Source organism: Macrosteles quadrilineatus, unplaced genomic scaffold (assembly GCF_028750875.1).
Source record: "Macrosteles quadrilineatus isolate MER2022 unplaced genomic scaffold, UCM_ALF_1.0 Scaffold_19__1_contigs__length_3004403, whole genome shotgun sequence".
Classification (NCBI taxonomy): Eukaryota; Metazoa; Arthropoda; class Insecta; order Hemiptera; family Cicadellidae; genus Macrosteles; species Macrosteles quadrilineatus.
Genome location: NW_026542612.1, coordinates 784549 through 805657, shown reverse-complemented (window position 1 = coordinate 805657; position 21109 = coordinate 784549). Strand labels below are relative to the sequence as shown.

Below are 21109 nucleotides of genomic sequence, written 5' to 3'. Positions count from 1 at the left end.
AATTGACCTACTTCACATATTTTTTAATGAGTTTATAAATTGGGTTTGTCTTTATCATATTTATAATTTGTCATAATAAGTAGGCTTATGATTATTCAAATTCAAAAGAAAGTTTTGATGTCAAGTTTTAATGGCTTACAAGGAGTATAAAGATAAAATTAACAGTAATTTTTAGGGACAATTTTGTATCTGCCAATTCAAGGGCAGCCAAATCCGGATTAAAGTTTATAGTCCTGTTTTCAATTCAAATCAAAGGTTCATTTTTGGATGATCTGTATTAAGATAGCTTGATCACTAGGTACATGCTTACTGCTAATTTTCTCTTATTGGAAAAAAGGTGGGAAGTGTGATAGAGGTGTTGTTTTATAAACATAAACAGGCTATCTGGGTATCCACTATCCAGCCAACCTGGGCACCGAGAATTGTACTTGAATTCAGTATGTACCACACGCCACTAGACACCAGCAATGCTGGCGATTCACCGTCTCTGGCGGGCGAATCATCCGACTCTGAGATTGTTTCTACAGTTATGACCAGAACTGAGTATAGAATGTCTGTTAGAGAGAGGAAAGTGGCGGAGGGCACGTGGATTCCCAACAGACAAAGGAGAAAGAGGAAGCGAGAGTCCATGGGTTCCCCTAGGGAAGGTTCTGGCGTATCACCGATGCGTAGAATCGGACCCGATAGTAACCCTGGGTCTTGTCAAAAACCTCCCCCAAAGAGAAATTTATTTTTTATTTTTTTTATTATACAAAATTGTCCCTAAAAATTAATGTTAATTTTATCTTTATACTCCTTGTAAGCAATCATCGACTTCCGCTATCACGGCAAAATTCTAATCATCTCCTGTGGTCGTGTTGACATTATCATCCTCTTGTCTTCCGCAATGGTGACAACATTCTGATTATCTTCCGCGGCCATGTAGTCATCATCATCAACTCCCGCGGTAATGGCAAGGTGTCCACCAGTCCAACCAGAAAAAATTCATGAGTAAGTTAGTTCAGGTCGTACTTTTCATACCAAACTTTCGAACGTGTTTTGCGCCAACTTCCGCATTGCTGTTTTAGCACTAACACAGTTTGCTATTTTGTTATCGGAAAAAAACGTATATTTACACGAATCATTGTCTTATTCTTACATTTTTTTTACAAATTTAAGTTCATATTCGTGAAATGTTTCACACAAAAACGGGAATTGTTTTAAGATGTCTAATTTGACCGAAGAATAGCAGGAAGCTATTGTTGCTTATGCGGCGGATCACGTAGAATCTTAGAACACTGTATGTATTATTAATTTTTAATTGAGCTTTCGTAATTATTCTTGCATCCAGGCACATCACATCTATCTGACATGCTGTAGTAACAAGTTCAATGTCATTACTAATGATTAAGGGTATTAGAAACGTGATTATGTACGTCGAGTACGCGACTCCTCCATCCACTGTAATGGTAAGACGACCGCGCATCAAGACACGGATGCAACGTTGCCACTTTTCGCTCGCCGCGGCCTTGTATTAGAGGTGGCTATGGCACAATTCATTGAGTTCTAATACAAATAAAAACACCTACCTCATCATCATCAAATTGCTGTTCTTCATTATTGAGGGTTGCATCCCACAGTTTTCTGCGATACTGTTTCTTTGTGTCTGTTGTCTTGTTATCTGCAACAATGAAATAGAAATTGTATGTTATTTTAATTAGTAGTTGTTGATAAGAGTAAAATTGGAAATATTTTTTGGAGGACAGTGGTCCACCATTGTGTACATAATGGATAATAACAGGTTTCACTATTATGACTCGCTGGATAACCACAACATCAATGATGCTAAAGTGGTTGCAAGTAAGATATCAGCTTATCTCACGGACAAGAGTGAAAACAGAAAACCCGGCAGCTCATTGGTGATTAAACCTCAGCAACATAATAGCCAGAAAACCTCTGTGCAACGCTTCGAAGCTTTAATAGCATAAATGGGCTAGTAATAATATAATATCAAACATCTAATCTTTTTCTGGAATACATGTTTAATATTTACTTTAGACAACCTATACATATACTTTTTTTGGCCTGATGTACATCTAAATAAAAAGGAAGTCCCAGATCTCTGTGTCGTGGTCTTAGCATATCCACAACTAATATTCAATTTAATATAATACAAGAGGTTCTACCCGCGAATTCACGGGTGAACAGAAACCGCCATTAAATTAATTTAATCAACTTTGACTTTATATTTCATTTAAAGGCCTAAGTTTGAGAAATTGTCATCTGAAAGGGCGTTAAAAGCAGTGGAACCTTCATACCTTACGTCCTAAGGTTGGCCGAGGTTGTACCTGAACACGCAGCTCTCTTTCACGACATCTTTAATACTTTACTTTAATACTTTTCAATGAAATTGCGATCTGTTAAAGATCGGTGACAACCTCTTGGAACGAACAACATGGTTTAAAAATCTCATAGCATCATGTTTCGAACACCTTTAGTTACTCACTTGTAACAAACAGCTATAAATAGCTTCACTGTCCATTCACCGCGCCTCTTTTAAGAACATAAAAGTAAATAATAAAATAAGTAAACAAAAATGTAAACAAACAAACTATATTGTCAATTGCATTGCCAGCTGTTGTTCACTAAATTAATCAAATAATAACTTCCAAAGCATGCAAGGCGTAGCCTTTTGGAAATCAGCCTGTGGGGCAGAGCCGTTAGGGAGTTCGTCCATATCAATACTTTTCGGCAAATCTAAACTCTCTAAGCTTAATTTTGATATGCCATATGCCTATATTTTTATTTGGTAAATGGCCTTAACGGTTTACATAAAATTTGTTTGTATCACTTTAATAATATAATAGATAATATTAGTAGGATATATCACATGATACAACATAGAATGTGAATAAAAGGTTTTGATTTAAAACACCATACCTGGAGACTATAAATGAATTTAAAATTGTCTGATGTTATTTTTACTCGAATTATTCATTATTAATAGCTTAGGATGAATAAATCAATATTCCAAATTTGATCAATTCCAAATCTATTAACAAACAAACTTATATTTTTAATACAATAAGGACATAATGTATTTTTATTAGTTAGTAATACATAGTTGACTTTCTCTCCAAAAGAGTAACGTGGGCATTTTAAGTGTATAATTTGAGAATTTTCTGTGTAAGTTAATCTTTAACCATACGAGAACATTATGTGATGGTTCGTGTCTAGGATAACAACTAGATACAACATAATATTGGATAACATCTGATACATTTTTTGTACAGAGAATAGGTATCATAATAGGAATTACCAGCTTTGCTGTTACCGGCTTCACTGACAAGGATAGCCGGGACAATTGTAGCGGCTCGAGTTGTTTTTCTTGTTCTAGCTCTGTAAATCAAATAAAAAGCCATTATCTACACAATTACTAAAATAGAGTATTACACTTACTATTAGCTGTAACAAGTTTTTCAGATAGGCCTAGTAAAATATTAACAATATTGTAAACTGTTAAGTTAAAAAAATTCATAGATTTGAAATTATGCATATAATTTAGCTGATTCTCTGTGACCTCTTCCCCATCCCTAATTTAATTTAATAAACCAAGCATATTCTAGACAGAACGTTTAGGAAGTCTCTTCAGCTAATCCTAGCACTACTACGATACATCCTTTAACTAACGAGCCTACTCCACCAATCACAAGTGGTCATGTGACCATTTGGGTCTTTGGTTTAAAAATCACCACAGTTACACTTTCATTTTGACATTGTTACAGCATAGGTAATGAACTTTTGCAGATCAATTTACTTGAATTCATAATGATTTAATGTAATTATCTGTAATACAATTAAGTCAAATGTATATTATATTTGACTCTTGTGATGCTATACAGATGGTATATCATCCCTTACCCATGCTTGTAAAAGGAAGATTACTCAAAAGAGAATAATGCTGTTCTTTAGATTTTCCCCACCACTCCACCACTGTATCAAAATTATCACATTGCCACACCAGCCGCAGCCGCGGATCAAAAACCAAACACATCCAAAATGACATTTTATATACAAATAAAAAGTGAATCTGTGTGTTATGATAAGATAACTATGGTGGTAGGAAAAATCTTGTGTGTATTACAACTACAAGCAGAAACAGTCATTACTGCTCTCATCTACAGTTCTCGAGTGGCAATGACATACTATGCACTCCTTATACACAAATAGCTACTCCGCCATGTGAAACTCTTACACATAATTCATTTTGGATAAAAAAAAAACTCAATTTTACCACTTAGTGAAGTATATTTATTATCTTTAAATTCAAATAAGAGGTTTATTGAATTTCCTAGAAATTTGCATTTTATTACATCATCAAAATACAATTAGTATGCTATTGCGCAATCATGTTATGTCAAGTTAATAAGCTTGTAATAAAAACTGTAACATTTAAAATCACAGCTTACTCAAACTTTTACTCAAACAAAATAATTACTAAACACTGTCAATAAATCACTTAGAGAATAGATTTATAAATTCTAGTACCTACACTGCTAGTTACTGCTACATTCTGTTTCAAGACAGAAGAATGTCGTAATGTCCATAAAAACATGAACTTATATTTTGCTTCGATTTTAGTCAAATGAACTGTTATGTTTCAAAAACAATAAAACTGCATATACAAATGGTTGGAAATAGTTAAATATACATAGCATTTCAACATATAAGACTAAAGAAACATAATTTATAACATTTTGTTGGTATATTTGATGTTATGTAACAAATTAAAGAGGCATCTATGTTGACCCCGGTTAATCTAAGGTTCTCCCGGTTAATCTAGGTTCTACTATACATACTCATACTGTATTTATTTACAAGACATTAAGAAAAAGAGAGAGGATGGATCCAGCAACCCTCAAAAAACATTTGGGGGAGGGGAATATCTCTTGTAGTTATAAGGTAAAAATAATGTAATACTACAAATATAAGACATGGTCCTTTTTTTGGTTCCTTCCACCTTTTTTATTAATAAATATAAAAAAAAAATTCTGAGTTGTAGTCCTCACTTACTTGGAGGCACTTTTTGATTTATTTCCATCCAGAGAGTCAGAGATGTTATTGCTCTCGCCTACACAGCTTTGAGTTCTCCGTCTGACATCCAATTCCATTGCTAGTTTAGAAGTCTTAGTCTTTGGCTTTGCTCCTTTTGCCTGTAATGGATAAAAACATTTGTATGAGATATTATTCCCAATAGATAAATCCTGTTAACATATACAGTATACTCTTGATTATCCACAAATGGATTAACTACAATCGCAAAAATATCTAAATAAAAAATTAATATAAGTTAATAAGTTATGCAGCAACAACCAAGATCTTTAGTGTTAGGAGGCCCATCATCTTGGGGGAGACTATTGAGTGATGTGTTGCAGAAAGTCAACTGTGCCAGAAGGTCAAATAATTTATTCTTGTACCATTAGATCAAAAACAATATATTTTGCTGTAGCGTTACGTCAACAGTCCCATTGAGTCGACAAGTAAAGTCAGTACTAAAAACGTAGGCTGTGTATATGAGTTTGACCTAATGGGATTTTGACTTCTAGTGAACAGTTCCTAAGGGAACAAATATTGAAATATTTAGTCAAACGATTTTGCTGTTTCTATAAGTCAACAGTACCGCTAGGTTAAGTATATTCTGTTCAAAACAACAATAGTCCCTTCGACGCATGACTTCAATAATTTTGTGTATTGGCGTACTTAAAGTTGTGCTAAAATGTTAAAAACTGGCACAGAGCTTCTTGGTTAGTACTACTTGATGACTGTTTGGTTGGAATTTAAAGCTATTTATCGACCTTATTAATAATCATTAATTATGTATCAGCATTCTGATACATAATTTCTCCCATAAGCTTGTCAACAACCTTTATCATGGGTAAGCGGTGAGAGTAATTATGATATTTTTTAGTAAAAAATCAAAAATCACAAAAGTTGCGATAACTTTTGAACCGTAATTGTTACAGCTATTTTAACATATTAGAACCAGCTTTTCTCTAAAAATCAGATTTTTTAATTTTATGGTATTTTAATGGGAAAATAACATAAGTTACAAAAACTTTTGAGTTTTTACAAAAATGGGAATTGTTCAGAATTTGTTTACAGAATAATTATTTTCAACCACAGGAACATCAATTTATAATTATCGACTTACAAGAGATGCGTTATAAAGGTCAATGACCTAAAATATCATGATTGCGGATTGTTGTATTTTTATGTAAAAATGCAAATCATGGCATTAACTCTAATTCAAATAATATTTCTCCTGGTCCCTTGCATATTGTTTTATCAATGCTAAATAATTGTGGTATATTCAAATTATATTTTTGATGATTCAAAACTCATACGCAAAAAGACAAAAGTCAAACTAGGCAAGGAAAAAATTGCTATTGTAATCCCCCTAGTCCCCTACCCAGCCATTTGGGAAGTGGTGAAAGTCTAGTCTAAATATAGCTCAAAGGTCTCACCCACACCTTCCCCCTCCAACACCCTACTCAACTCACTGTTGCCCTCTCCGAGGTCATTGCCCAACCCCTACCACCCTTCTATTATTTTGCCTTTCTAGTGTATATATATTCTAGTGATGGGCGGATCCAAGAAAATGTTCCGTTGGTACCGGATCCGGATCTTGAAAAATTCGGATCCGGATCCAGATACAAATATAAGGGCGGGTTAAAAAAACGTAATTAACAGAATGCCAATTTAAATCATACTGTTTAAAAATAAATTGGTAATGTTTAAAGGTTAATATATCTTATATATAGAGTAATCTCCAGTTGAGCCGATAATCCCTCATTTTTTGGTGACACTAAAACTTTTCAAAATCATAAAATAAAACTTAGTGCAAAGTTCGCACGACCAACAAAAGGGTATCTGTGAATATTTTACAATAGTTCGATCTTGAGTATGCTATATCGTGGTTTTTGCAAGCAGCATCCAATTTATTTATGCCTGGATCACCTCTTGTTAATCTCTTCCTTAAATTCGTTCCAGGTCCACAGTACTGATAGCCAGGTATGTGAAGTTTTACAGGTAAAATACCCTGTGTCTGTGTACAAGAAGACTATACTGTGTTCTAACTTAGAAAAATATTAGATGGGGGAGTATTGACTTTTTATTCACCCTGTAAGTACACAGATAATCTTCTTGTACACAGACACAGGGTATTTTACCTGTAGAATTTCACATATCCGGCTATCAGTTCTGTGGACCTGGAACGAATTTAAGGAAGAGATAAGCAAGGGGATCCAGGCATAAATAAATCGGATGCTGCACGCAAAAACCACTATATAGCATACTCAAGATCGGAGGATAGTAAAATTAGATCAATGGCTGACAGCTTATTAGCTTGGGAAAGGGTAAAAGCTTCAGACTCTAGTATTGGTGAGAGAGCCTGGGCTGCTCCTATGTAAACAAACACCTAGAAATTTATGAGAGGTTGCCAATTTAAGGGATTAATTTTATTACCATTGTTTCTGACAGAAAATTTTATTGCTTGCGTTTTTTCGAGATTAAGTTTTAATCCATTGTTCAAGAACCAACCCTCCATGTCATGAACCACATTTTCAAGAAAAGATAGCATTTCAGAAGTATCATTATTTTTTATCAAGGCTGTTGTATAATCTGCAAAAAGAATTAGTTCCTGATCAATAGCTTTAGGAAGGTCATTAATGTAAATTAGAAAGAATAGAGGACCTAAGAATGAACCTTGGGGCACACCTGCCGATAGGTTTTCCCATGGCAAATAGTACTTGATCTTATCCAGTGTTATTACAGTTCTTTGTTTTCTATTAGAAAGGTAAGAACTCAATAGAGAGTGTCAACTTCCCCTAATACCATAATCACTCAGCTTGAGCTGAAGGAATGAGTGATCAACACAGTCAAAAGCTTTGGACAGGTCACAGAATACACCAGCAGTAGCCTGAGACCCGTCCAAAGCCTGGGTAACCTCATTTATAAACTGTGTGAGTGCAGAACTCGTGCTTAAATTTTTCCTGAATCCAAATTGTTTGTTATAAAATAGATGATTGCTTTCAAAATAACTAACCAATCTTAAATTTATGACTTTCTCAAATATTTTAGAAAAATTACTCAATACAGAAATTGGACGGTAATTGTTAATATCCGATTTTAGGCCCTTGTGAGGTACCAAATTTTGAGGGGGGTAAAAAACGTACTGCTAATCAACAAACACCATAACTTACCAGTTTTCATCTACAATAGCCTACTCCTAGGCCTATGTGTTGGCCCTAGCTTCGACTATGAGCCAAAGAACGTAGGGCCTATTCTTAATCACAGTGAAGTACACAAACACACCCTCAACTGCATATTTATTTATAATAGCACTCCCATTTCACCAAATAAAGGTAACCGACAAACTTTACGCATATTTATCACCGACGACGACGAGATAACCTCAAACTGGTGTTTGTTGATTGACGATGACAGACGATAACTAGACCGAATCCCCGATCAGCTGTTGGCTAGTTTCCAAAATCACCACCGGAGCGCTTAAGCCACGGCCGAGGAAATCGGGGTTTGAGCCGGACAAAAATTATTCGCTGTTCGACTGTCGACTCGTTCACGAGAAGCCTCTTCGCACACCGACACTAACTTCGCCATACGATATCACGTTATCCACTGATTCAGGTTAGCTACGTTTTCAGACTTTCTTACTTTCATTTAAAATTTCTTTTAACATACGCATACTCGTCTGCCATTTATTTTTACCCGTTTAAGTTCGATTACATTTGACTAAATTTTAATAACTTAGTTTTCGCCGACTTGCATAAAACCCGCCAGTTCCTGCCTGCCAGTGACTAGCGGTGATTATCGTTTGGTTTGATTTAAATCAATTAGTTTCAAAATTACGATTTCTACGAAAAATTATTACGTACGTTTATTTTAGTTAATTCAACGTTTTAATATTCCGAGACTTGTCCACCGAGTTCTAAACCCCGTCTCTGGCGGGTGAAAGAACCAAGTCTGGGAGTAGGCTGATCTGACAATCAGCTACAAAAAAGATGAACATTAAATCATATCACGCCAAATTATCCGTTCAGTTATATTAATTAGGCCCCGACGACTCTGTAGGAATTGTTTTACCTTACATTCGATATTAGATCGATTACCAATGTCTTAAACTAATTAGTCACATTTTAATACGAGTATTTACATCACATTGGCTAAGATTGAATACTCGTCGGCCCTACAGAGTCATTCCAAAGGTTAGGTAAAATTTAACAAAACACTTAAACGAAGGTAAGGATGATATATAGCTCCAACTGGGCGTCTGCAGGATTTCCTGAGCGCTTCTAGAGCTCTGAGCCTTCGATACAATTTAAATAAATTGATCAGTCAAAGCCGTGACAACTTTGTATCGACCCCTGGATTTTTCTCGGCTCCTGAGCACTCCGGGGAAGAAATTTGAGTGTGGCCGGTTCTAGGGGTAGGCCTAGCCTGACTTAGGTGAATACTAGTTTATTCCCCCCCCCCCTAGAATTTTGCGTCACACCCTTTTTAAATATTGGTGGGATTTTAAATGAAATATATTCAAACAACATTAGGTTTAACGAGTTCCTAGGTTTGCTGCCTACAGGGAGGGTAATAAAGTGAGTTTTTTTAATAAAATATTTTTAGCTTAGTATAAAATAAATAGATTTGCCAAGTTTGATCCAAATATATCCATAAACAAGCTAACTACAACGGTTTACTTATTCTCCATATAACTTACAACCTATGGAATTCTTGTGAAGTGGTTGATTTAACTTAGGAATTTTTAATTTACAATTCTTTTTCTTTTACTTCTCTTGACTATATCAAAGGATTGAGGCAAAATTTTAACTTTTTTGATATTTAATTAGACCCTAATCATGGTGACATTTTCTTTTGTGTATGCTAATATTTAACATTAAAACATACAACAAATTATTTGTAAGTCACTTCATTGTAAGTTTAGAAGTAAAACTGTATAACAAAGAAATTGTTGGATTTGAGATCGGTATGGTAAAATTTGATGGAAAGACTTTAACATTGGTGGAATGCACACTTGGTTGGTACAAGTGTTCTGGGCTAATTACATGTGTTAACTCCGGCTAGAATCCCTGAAACCAACCATTTAATCTATCGATAAGTATGTTTAAACAATATTGTTGATCTACTTATAGTATTTAAACAGTTGGGAGTGGAGTAACTGAAAAAATCATGAGGCTGGATCTTAAGTATTTTGCTTGCTTTACTTGATTTGATTGATTTCTTCCCAGCTGTGGAGTAAAATTTAATTTAACTAAAGAATTTTTGCATCAAATAAAACATCAAAAAGTAACTATAACTTTAACTTACACAAAAAACGAAATCATTTTCTTTATTTGCACCATCCATAGCAGTTTGTATTTGTCCAATTTGAGAACACAGACATTCATTTTCCTAAAAACCATTTCTAGACATTAGTTTGAAGAAAATAAAAAAAAAATTAACATAAACACCTTTTATCAAATCATACAAGTTATAAACTATATTGAGGTGGTAGGATTGTAGGGTATTTAAGGGAGGTATAGAAGAGCCTTCGATGACGTCAGCTGTCAGATCTCTTCTCCTAAAGGAACACCATTACCGCAATGATACGGTATAGAGCCATTGGCCTCGGTGGTGTAGTGGAAGCGTTTCTGGCCGATGCACTAAAGGTAGCCAGATCGAATCCCACCGATAGCATTTACTTTTTGTCAACGATTTAGCTTAGAATGCGATTACTTCTTAACTGTAGTACATCTTTTGGTAGAATTTGAGGTATTTCTAATTTTATTTCATGAACAGAACTATTTTTTTCATTAGTAAACCTTCATTCGATTTTTTCATTATCAGCAAGTTTGGTTAGGTTATGACAATTTAATTTAATAATTAAAAAAATTATAAAATTGAATTTGAGGAAAAAGCATTTAGCTTGGATTAAATAAATAAATATAGGATGGAGAGGACACAGTTAACTCACCTGATGAAAGGTTGCAGATGAGTCAAAGAACACATAAAATCACACACATAATTTACTTAATATTTCGCCTCTTTCAGAGGCTTCTTCAGAAGTAGGCCTAGATGGTAGTTACAAAACAACAGTTTAAATAGGATGACACAGTTTGAATTCAAAATGTCTGACAGGTTGTCTAACTGACACTGCACAAAGCACTAAATACAGGCACATTGCAATATTGTATTTACATATAATATGTACATTGAAAAGCAAATTAGTTTTGTCCATGAAAATAAATACTTAAGAGTTAGCTGTGAGGGTGAGTAGCTGTGTCCTCTCCATCCTATATTTATTTATTTAATCCAAAATTGAATTTGAGGCATTGATAATTTTATGTTATGAACAGAACAATTTTTTCAATAAGTGAACCTTCATTCGATTTGTTCATTATCAGCACGTTTGGTTAACTTGGTTAGGATATGACAGTTTAATTTTATAAAAAAAAATTATAAGATTAATTTTATAATTAAGTATGACGTCATGGATTAGAAGCCTCCAAATGACACTGTTGGCAAAACTAATAGTGAAATAAAACTACGCGCTATGATCTCTACTATAGCGCTGTTCACGGAAAATTTTTAACTAAACTATGATGTCATCGTTGCCTCATTTATACCTCCCTTAAGTCAAACCCGGATTGTAGGGCTATATAAGCTAAATGGTTTATTTTACCTGGCTTAGTCAACCAATTTCGTTACATGACTTCATCGATGTTTTTGTTTTTCCTGATGATGGACTTTTAAGTCTGAAACTATAGTAGTAAACTACTGTAAAAGGATCACTTGATGAAGCCAGGGTACATAAACCATTTAACTTAAATTTAATTTTGTTCAAGGAAAGGCTCTAGGCCAGGATTTTGAATTGTAGAAAAAGGAGGATATCAGCTAGCTTACCTTGACAGTTTAGGTAGGCCATAGAACAAGTAGAAAAACACAGTGCACACAATATTTCGTCACCTAAGGGACTTTGTCAAGTGTAGAGAAAGAGTTTATAAATTACAAAATGGCTGCTGTCATGGCTGTTGTCAACTATGCAGGTTTGCCACATCTCATTAGTCTATTACTATTTACAGCTATGAATACAACTTTATATATACACACGCATATAGTATTTTATATACAAACTGGGCCTATTATGTATTTAGCTAGCTGCTGGGACAGGTTTATCTTAGGTTAAGGTTGGGGGGAGTTCTGGAGTTGGTTATTTACTGCAATGCCAGTTCCCACCTTCTTAACATGGAAGGGTTATATTCATCCTTTGGAATTGATTTTATTACTTTAGTTGTGAAGCAACTATCAAAGTCCATGTTGTGATTGTTGACATGGATGGCCACAGGTTTTTCTTTACCCGTTTTGACATCTTGGCGGTGGCCATTCATTCTTTCTCTTAGGGTGTTTTTTGTCATGCCTATAAATTGGGCCTGGCATTGTTGGCATTCCAGTTGATATACTTGTTTTTCTGTAGTGCAGGTGTGGTGTCCTTTGATTTTGTACTCTGAATGATGAATATTGCTGGAAAAGGTAGTGACTGGCTTATGAATATTGCAGGTCTTACATCTGTTACTGTCACATGGATATGAGCCTTGGGGGAGTGGTTTTGGTAGGTTGGTGGAAGGATCAGGTAGTTTGGGTCGGACGAGCATGTTCTTCAGGTTCGGAGGTTGTGTGTACACGAGACGGGGAGGTTCTTTGAAGAGATCTTTTGTTTGGCCGGAGTGTTGTAAAATTTTGAAGCCAGAGCTTAGGAGATTGTTTATTTTTGATGATAGGACAGGGTGGTAGGTTGTAATTAGGTTAACTGATTCAACGTTCTTTTGCGGTTTAGGTTTCTGGTGTTTGAAATTGTTGGTGGCTGCATTAATTTGGGATTCGACAAAAGCAGGTGGATATCCTCTATTCTCAAAGGCAGTCTGGAGCTTTTGGTTACAGGTATGGGCATCCTCTTCCTTACTATTGATCCGGAGGCCCTCTTAGGGCTAGGCTGTAGGGGAGTGAACGTTTCGTGTTGTTTGGGTGGCAGCTCTCAAAGTGAAGGTACTGTTGGTGGTTAGTGACTTTTGTGTGAACTGTTGTTGTTATGATCCCGGCTTCAAAATTTTACAACACTCCAGCCAAACAAAAGATCTCTTCAAAGAACCTCCCCGTCTCGTGTGTAGACAACCTCCGAACCTGAAGAATATTGCTCGTCCAACCCAAACTACCTGATCCTTCTACCAACCTACCAGAACCACTCCCCCAAGGCTCATATCCATGTGACAGTAACAGATGTAAGACCTGCAATATTCATAAGTCAGTCACTACCTTTTACAGCAATATTCATCATTCAGAGTACAGAATCAAATGACACCACACCTGCACTACAACAAACCTAATACATCAACTGGAATGTCAACAATGGCAGGCCCAATATATAGGCATGACAAAAAACACCCTAAGAGAAAGAATGAATGGCCACCGCCAAGATGTCAAAACGGGTAAAGAAAAACCTGTGGCCATCCATGCCAACAATCACAACTCTTTCTCTACACTTGACAAAGTCCCTTAGGGGACGAAATATTGTGTGCAAAAGCTGTGTTTTTCTACTTGTTCTATGGCCTACCTAAACTGTCAAGGTAAGCTAGCTGATATCCTCCTTTAACTTAAATTAAGTGATCCAGAGGCTACCTCACCAAATAATATTTAGGTTGACGACCAGGATAGTCAATCTGGTTGCATGGGTCTCTAAGTAAGATAAACTCCAGAGGTCTAGTGCAATTTTGAAGTTTGTGATAAAATTCTTTAAAGTGAGGAACTAGTTTCAGTAACAGACGAAAAGACAGACAGAAATTGAGATAAGATTCGTTTTGGCTTTCTTAGGCTATGAGACATAAAAATAACCAAAAACATATGATTCTACCCAATGTACAGACAAAACTGTAATTTTATTTACATACATACTGATGTCTGTTGACTTACTTTTAGCAGTCTCTCACAGTAAGCCTCTTTGTCTTCAAGTTGCCTCTGTAGGTCGTGTATTTGTGCTTTCTGCTCCTCAATTTCTTTCTAAATGATAAAAATAAGTGAAAAAAACATGTTTATAAAATAAAATGTTGTGACTTGTGACTATTAGAGCCTAGGTTTTGCTATACTGTTGCTAACATTAGGATTATTAATTTTCTGCATGTACTAGTTGCAGATTTTGCTTTTTGGTAAATAACATGATGTGCTGTGAGTTTAAGTGGTAAGAAAAACAATAGGTGGTTATTTTTTCCATATTTTATTTGCTTCCATGTGTTGTATTTTAGGACTATAAACACCAAACAGATATAGTGTGTATTGTCCTAACATACAACATATTCTATTCTTTTGAATAGCCTTAGATTAAAAATGCAGCATTAATATTGCACACGATAGTTTTCTGGTAGTTTTTATGCAATGATTTCATAGCATCTCCAAACAAACCAGATCAATGCTCTACTACATTAATTGGGACAAAAGAAGATAGGCCAATACTGTAGAGTGAATATAATACAAATTAAATATTTCCCAAGCATAAATTAAATACTAGAACTAATAAGGTTTATATTACCTGGCTTCTGTCTCCGATCCTCGAGACAGAAGCCAGGTAATATAAACCTTATTAGTGCTAATTTTAACGACCCAGAGGCCAACCATCATGTAAATACTAGAGGTGTGTGGATACAAATTAACTGGACCACTAAATGTAAAAACTTACTCAAGCTGTTTCTTTTAGAGCAATTAACAAACACAAAGGTAATAAGAAAGTCAACTAAATTAGTATAACAATCTCCCTAACCTCAAGAATCTTTTTTGGAGTAGGTGTAGATTTGTAGAACGTTGTAGTGACTCTTGCTACTTCCTTTTTGAGTGAGTCATTTTCTTCTCTAGTTTTTTTTAGGTTTTCTTCATATTTCCCCATTATTTCCTTTTGATTTACTTGGAATGAATCCAACTCCCTCTCCTAAGGATTTATTAGCATGAAAACCAAACTTAGTTTATCTAATATATTTTTAAAAAATAAGTAAAATACTCTGTCTCTAATACAATGCCAAAACAACACTATCAGCAATTGGCGGGCCTAATCCATGCTTTATCAAAATAATAAAACCCCTGTCTCTAATGCAAACATCAGACTAAGCTAATTTCCATCAGCCTGATTGGATACACTAAAATATCTCTTTAAAAATATCATATTAAATATTTAGTCCCTATTTTGTAATAATTAACATTAGTTTAACAAAACAGGGAGGGAAGAATATATTTTAATGAAATGTTAATAGTTTAGTAGGCTAATATAAATACATTTTCAAAATCTGATAAAAATATGTTCATAAACAAGCAAACTACAACAGTGTACACGCTTAACGGTGTTCACCAGTTAACGCCAATTGAGAAAATCTGTTAGAAAACAGATAGAAGTGTATCATAGAGATGTACAATCCATATAATGTCATTATTTTTAATGATCTAAAATGCTCTTTTGAAGTTCTTGAGTCAAGGTCAAAATAATTCTTACAGCTCTTTTTTGTAATTTTAGGATTGTTTCTAAGTTATTGATAGATGTAGCGCCATACAGAGATATTCCAACAGAAATAACAGAATGTACGTACAAAAAGTATATCGATTTTAATGTTACTTGATAAAAAAGATTTTTTAATCTAGTTAATGCAAATAGACCAGATACATTTTTTTTATTACTTTGTTTGCGTGAGAATTCTAAGTTAAATTTTTATCAATTTCAAGTTGTCCTAAGAATTTAATATTTTCTAATTCTTGAATGAGTTTTCTGATTAATTTATAGTGAAGGATTAATTGAAATGCTTGTCTGACGGGTCTCAAAATTTATGAACTTTGTTTTTTCTGGATTCAAAAGTAACTGATTGTTTTGGAGAATTTTGAAAGTATATCGAGATTAGCATAAGCTGTCTTTTCAATTTCCCTTTCAGAATTAGCGGTAACTTTTAAGATTTACATTGTCTGCATAAAGGTAAAGTTTGCTAGATTTAGTCAGCCCTGGTAGGTTTGTAACATAGCAAATAAATAATAGGGGACCCAAGATGGATCCCTGTGATACACCATATTTAATAGTTCTAATTTTTGACTTATGAGTAATTTTCATTTGATTATTAAATTAGATAGTTTCTACAAATTGTTTTCTATTACAAATGTTGAAATGTATTATTCTAGCAATTGAAGAGATTTATTATCTATTCCAATGCTAGACAATTTATTTAAAAGCAGATTGTGGTTTATAGTCAAATGCCTTGGTTAAATCCATGCAAATACCAAGAGCCTTTTTTTCATCTAAACAATCAATAACTGACTCTATAAACTTTTTAGCAGCTGTCAAAACTGACCTACCACTTTGAAATCCATGTTGACAGTCCTCAAAGTGGTGATTACTTTCCAGGAAATTATATAAAGGCTTTCTCAAATATTTTGGACATAACGGAAAGCAGTGCAATTGGACGGTAAATTGATATTTCATATCCATTTCATTTTTGAATAAAGGAATGAATTTTGAAATTTTTAGTTTATTAGGAAAAATGCCTGATACAAAGGAAGGATTTACTAAATGAGCTATAGGTTTTCTGGGGGGTAATTTTGCTTTTTTGATGAGCACCACAGGGAGTTTTTAAGATGACTTGTTATTTCGTAAACCTCTTTCTCATCAACAGGTCTACAATGAATACCCGGAATTATATGATCCAACTCAACTACTTTTAGACTGTCCTAAACATTCTCAATAAGTGAATCCAAGTTAGAAACAATGTGTGTGTCAACCAAATCATTAAAATAATTGTTGAATGAATTACATATAATATAAGGGTCTGAACAACATTGGTTGTTAATATGAACACTAGTAATTTGGTTATCTGCTTTTGCCTTACCGACTTTAGAGTTAATACTTTGCCAGCTGGTTTTGTTCATGTTACTTGAGTTGTTTATTTTATTTTGATAATATAGTTTTTTTTTGCAGCCGTAACTTTATTTATAAACATTTTAATCTTCAATCTTAGTTGTTTGTACTTAATTTTGCTTTTTAAGATTCTAGCATTATTAGCAAACTCAATAATTGATTGATTTTAAATTTTTAGCTCATCAGTAAACCACCTTCTATGTCTATATTTTCTACATAATTTCTTAGGAAAACACAACTCAAAATAATATACAGGGTGTATATAAAGTCCCGCACAGGCTTAATATTTTCTAAACGACAACAGATAAATCAATAAGATTTGGTACATCAACACCACACCTAAAAATCTACTTTTTCAAGGAACTATCAATTTTCTGTCATATCATGGGGACGTCCCGCAAGGAGTCAGAAGGAAATCTTAAATAGAAGCATAGGTTGGCATGTACATCAAATTAAAGGTCTTTACTAGCAGAATATAATGCCGCAAATTTGAACTCAAACAGACAACCGAGCCAATAATGACAGTTGTTCAAAGATTAATTTAATTTGCATTGCTATTATACGCAAACTCCTCAGAGGGCACAGCCCTAGGAAACGGAAGAAAATGGTTAACGTAAGCATAGGTCGATATGCACATCAAATTAAAGGTCTTCACTAGTAGATTACAATGCTGTAAATTCAAGCTCAAAAGAACGCCTGAGTAAAAAATGGCAGTCGTTCAATGATTCAAAATGGCGGATTCAAGAAATCTTTGAACGGCCGCCATTTTGCGCAGGATCATCCTTTTGAAGTGCGGTTTGTGGCATTTTATTCTACTAAAAAAACCTCTCATTTGATGTGCATATTGACCTATGCTCCTATTTAAGATTTCCTTCTGACTCCTTGCAGGACGTCCCCATGATATGACAGAAAATTCATACAGTCTAACCTTGATATAATGTTTACTTCAAGATTCAGGTTTAGGAAAACGATATTGGGGAGAAGCTATAAACACAGCTATCTATTTGAAGAATCGTAGTCCTACAGCAGCTTTAAAGGATGCAACACCAGAGGAAGTTTGGACTGGTTCAAAGGTTGATCTAAGTCACTTACGGGTTTTTGGCTGTAAAGCTTATGTTCATATTCCCAAATGTTACAGAAAGAAACTTGACACAAAAGCAAAGCCTTGTATTATGGTTGGATATTGTGAACATTCCAAAGGCTACAGACTAATTGATCCTAAGAAACCTTATTCTATTATAAAAGCACGTGATGTTGTTTTTGAAGAAGACCAATGTCATTCCTCTGATGTGAATGATGACCTGAAAAATGAAAGTCGACAAGTTGAATACACTGTTATAAACAGTAGCACAACTAAACTAGTGGAAGAACCAAACAATGATATAACATCTGTTGACAACAAAGAAAGTCTTGTTCATTCTAACAGTGAAAGTGAACAGAAAGTGTCAGAATATGAAAATTCTTATCTAGACAATTCAGATAATGAAAATTTGCAAGTTTTGGAAGAAGGAAATTCTTTGATTGAAGATAAAAGACCTGAACGTGATCGCAGAAAACCATTATGGATGAACGACTTCGTTTCATATCAAGCTGTTGATGTTTTCGCAGAACCACAAACTTTTAATGAGGCAATTGATTGAAAACAATTTCAAAGAAGAATGGATGAATATCATGGATAAAGAGTATAATTCTCTAATTAAGAACAATGTTTGGGAGTTGGTTGATCGTCCGAAGAATGAAAATGTGGTTAAACGCAAGTGGGTTTATAAAACCAAGAAAAATGTAGATGGTGATCGTGAGAAGTTCAAAGCACGTCTTGTTGCTAAAGGTCAAGAATATGGTTAAGAAGTGCATTTAAATTAAGTATTTGCCAACTGAAAATATGACGGCTGATATTTTAACCATTTCATTGTCACGTGAAAAATTTAATAACTTTGTGACGGACTTGGGACTTAAAGACTCAGATTAAATAAAAAAAAGATGTTTGATTAAGGGGGAATGTTGAGGATTTTTTATAGTATTGCTTTGCTTAATGCTATATAATAAAATATCTTTATAATGTGTCTTTTAATATCAGCTGCTTGATTATACTTTGTTGTTGTCCTAATATGTTCACAGTTTGAAGCGTTAATGTTTTAATATCTTTACTTTTTACATCAATTATTAATGAAATATTTTATGTATTTTATTCCCTCATTTAATCAAAAATGCATATGCAGCTTATTATAAACCGCACCGAACTATCCGAATCCGAACCTCCCAATATCCGATCCGATCCGAACCGAGCCTCAACTATCCGATCCGAAATGAAATTTCACTATCCGCACACCTCTAATTTTAGAATGCCTAATTGTCGTCTTACCTGAAATTAGGTCACACCTTAAATTTGTCCAGATAGCCTAGCCTACAATGAGATAGTCTAGGACTGTAACGTGTTCGTTATTTAATTATTGTTTCGAGTTTATTGGCTCAGAATATTAATTACAACAATAATGCTTACAATGTTAAGCTTACATTTAACAAGTGCTCATCATAGCCACTCGAAAAATATGTGAAGCTAAATTTAGAATTTTGAATAACCTATCGTGAACGTGGACATAACGTATTTAAATAGAAACTTTAATAAAGTGTGAATCGGTCGTTATCCTTGGTTATTGCCAAAGTAAACGTGTCGGGAAAATAGACTCGGTCGAACACCAGAGTCAATACGGGGTTTCTTAGATCAAATTAACGTAAGACTGTTCGGGGTAATAGAATAAGTTGTACGTAAACCGTTCTGGCAACTTAAATGATTTCCGAAGCTGGTTAGAGTCAAAAGGCGGTGTGCTAGTACGTGAATAAGCGTGCGGGGTGTGCACGACCACGGCACAATAAAATAAAAATAATAAAACTTCTCCACAATTATAATAAACAAAACAAACTCGGTAGCACACTAACCTGGTGCCTTAGGACTCTACCAGGTTTGGGGGAAATCTTTAACTGACCAAAATGACAGGAAGTTAAGACGTTTGACTGTTGGTTTTATCTCCAAACAGCAAGCCTATTGACGGTTTGGTAGCGGGTGGACAACTGATCATGAGGTCTGCTCTTCTGGTCCTTCTTCGCCATTGTCCCTGGCGGCGGGGTAGATAACTAGCGTCCTCCCCTCTACGATGACGTAGGACCCCTTCCCCTACGATGCCGCTGACAACGCGGGCGCGGCTTACCCCGAACGTAGAAAATTATAATAAGTTAAAATGAAACTTTAAAAATCTGATTTTTTTTACCCCTTGACGGGTTTTGGGTAGTTACAAATTTCTCAAGCATGAAAATAAATTTACCATGTTGATGATGGTTTCTTTTTGGTCTTCACACCTCTTTTTATATTCCAGTAATTCTTTTCGCTGAACTTCAAATTCTGATTGTAGAGTGGGCACCATTCTTTCATATCCCAACATTTGGTTTCGACAGCATTCCAACTCATGTTCTTTGGATTTTAAAGACCTGTAGGAAAAAATTTGTAACATGGAAATGGAAAATTGAATTTTTCAATGGAATCTATATTATTAATGGATGCATTGCACGACGTCCAAGTGCCACGACGTCCAAGAGTACAGTAACTGCCAAAAATATAGTCTTTTTACAAGCTTTGGACGTCGTGAAAAAGCGCACTATAGAATTGTAAAAAAGTAACATTTGCACGACATCCAAAGTCGCTGCCAGTTGCACGACGTCCAATAAATATTTGACTGTTGCACGACGTCCAATATAGCTCAGCGCTGTTGCACAACATCCAAGCTCCTTCATGATGACCGGTTACGATGACCGGCTACTTGCCGAACAGTGTTCTCTCGTGTAAAATGCTTATGGAACCTTTATTAGTTATATATACATGGGTATATGTTCTTGTTTAGAAATATATACAGAAAATTAAGAAAGCCAAAATTGAATACAATAACAGTTTAATATCTAAAAGTACAAATAAAACAAAGGCTGTGTGGTCGCTTGTTAAAAAACTATCCAACCATTCGAGGATGTCCTTGGGAATTTCAGAACTTACAGCTGAAGGATTCAATAAGTTTTTTATATCAAGTGTCCATCAAATTGCAAAAAAACATACAGATAAATCATAAATCTTTATTGGTCATTAAA

At 34.7% G+C, this 21109-nt stretch overlaps 1 protein-coding gene across 2 annotated transcripts in view; it reads right to left on the bottom strand.

The window, feature by feature from the left end:
* Positions 1-21109, bottom strand: part of LOC129005279 (kinesin-like protein KIF20B) — a 155222-nt gene that overhangs the window by 4032 nt on the left and 130081 nt on the right. The window contains exons 23-29 of one of the 2 annotated variants that reach the window (XM_054434120.1): positions 20299-20461; positions 14855-15019; positions 14014-14100; positions 10378-10461; positions 5053-5192; positions 3299-3378; positions 1569-1660 (exon numbers count right to left, since the gene is read on the bottom strand). In XM_054434120.1, coding sequence (XP_054290095.1) covers positions 1569-1660; positions 3299-3378; positions 5053-5192; positions 10378-10461; positions 14014-14100; positions 14855-15019; positions 20299-20461 — 811 coding nt within the window. The remainder of the gene's footprint in view (positions 1-1568; positions 1661-3298; positions 3379-5052; positions 5193-10377; positions 10462-14013; positions 14101-14854; positions 15020-20298; positions 20462-21109) is intronic. The other variant, XM_054434121.1, reaches the window with a different exon arrangement.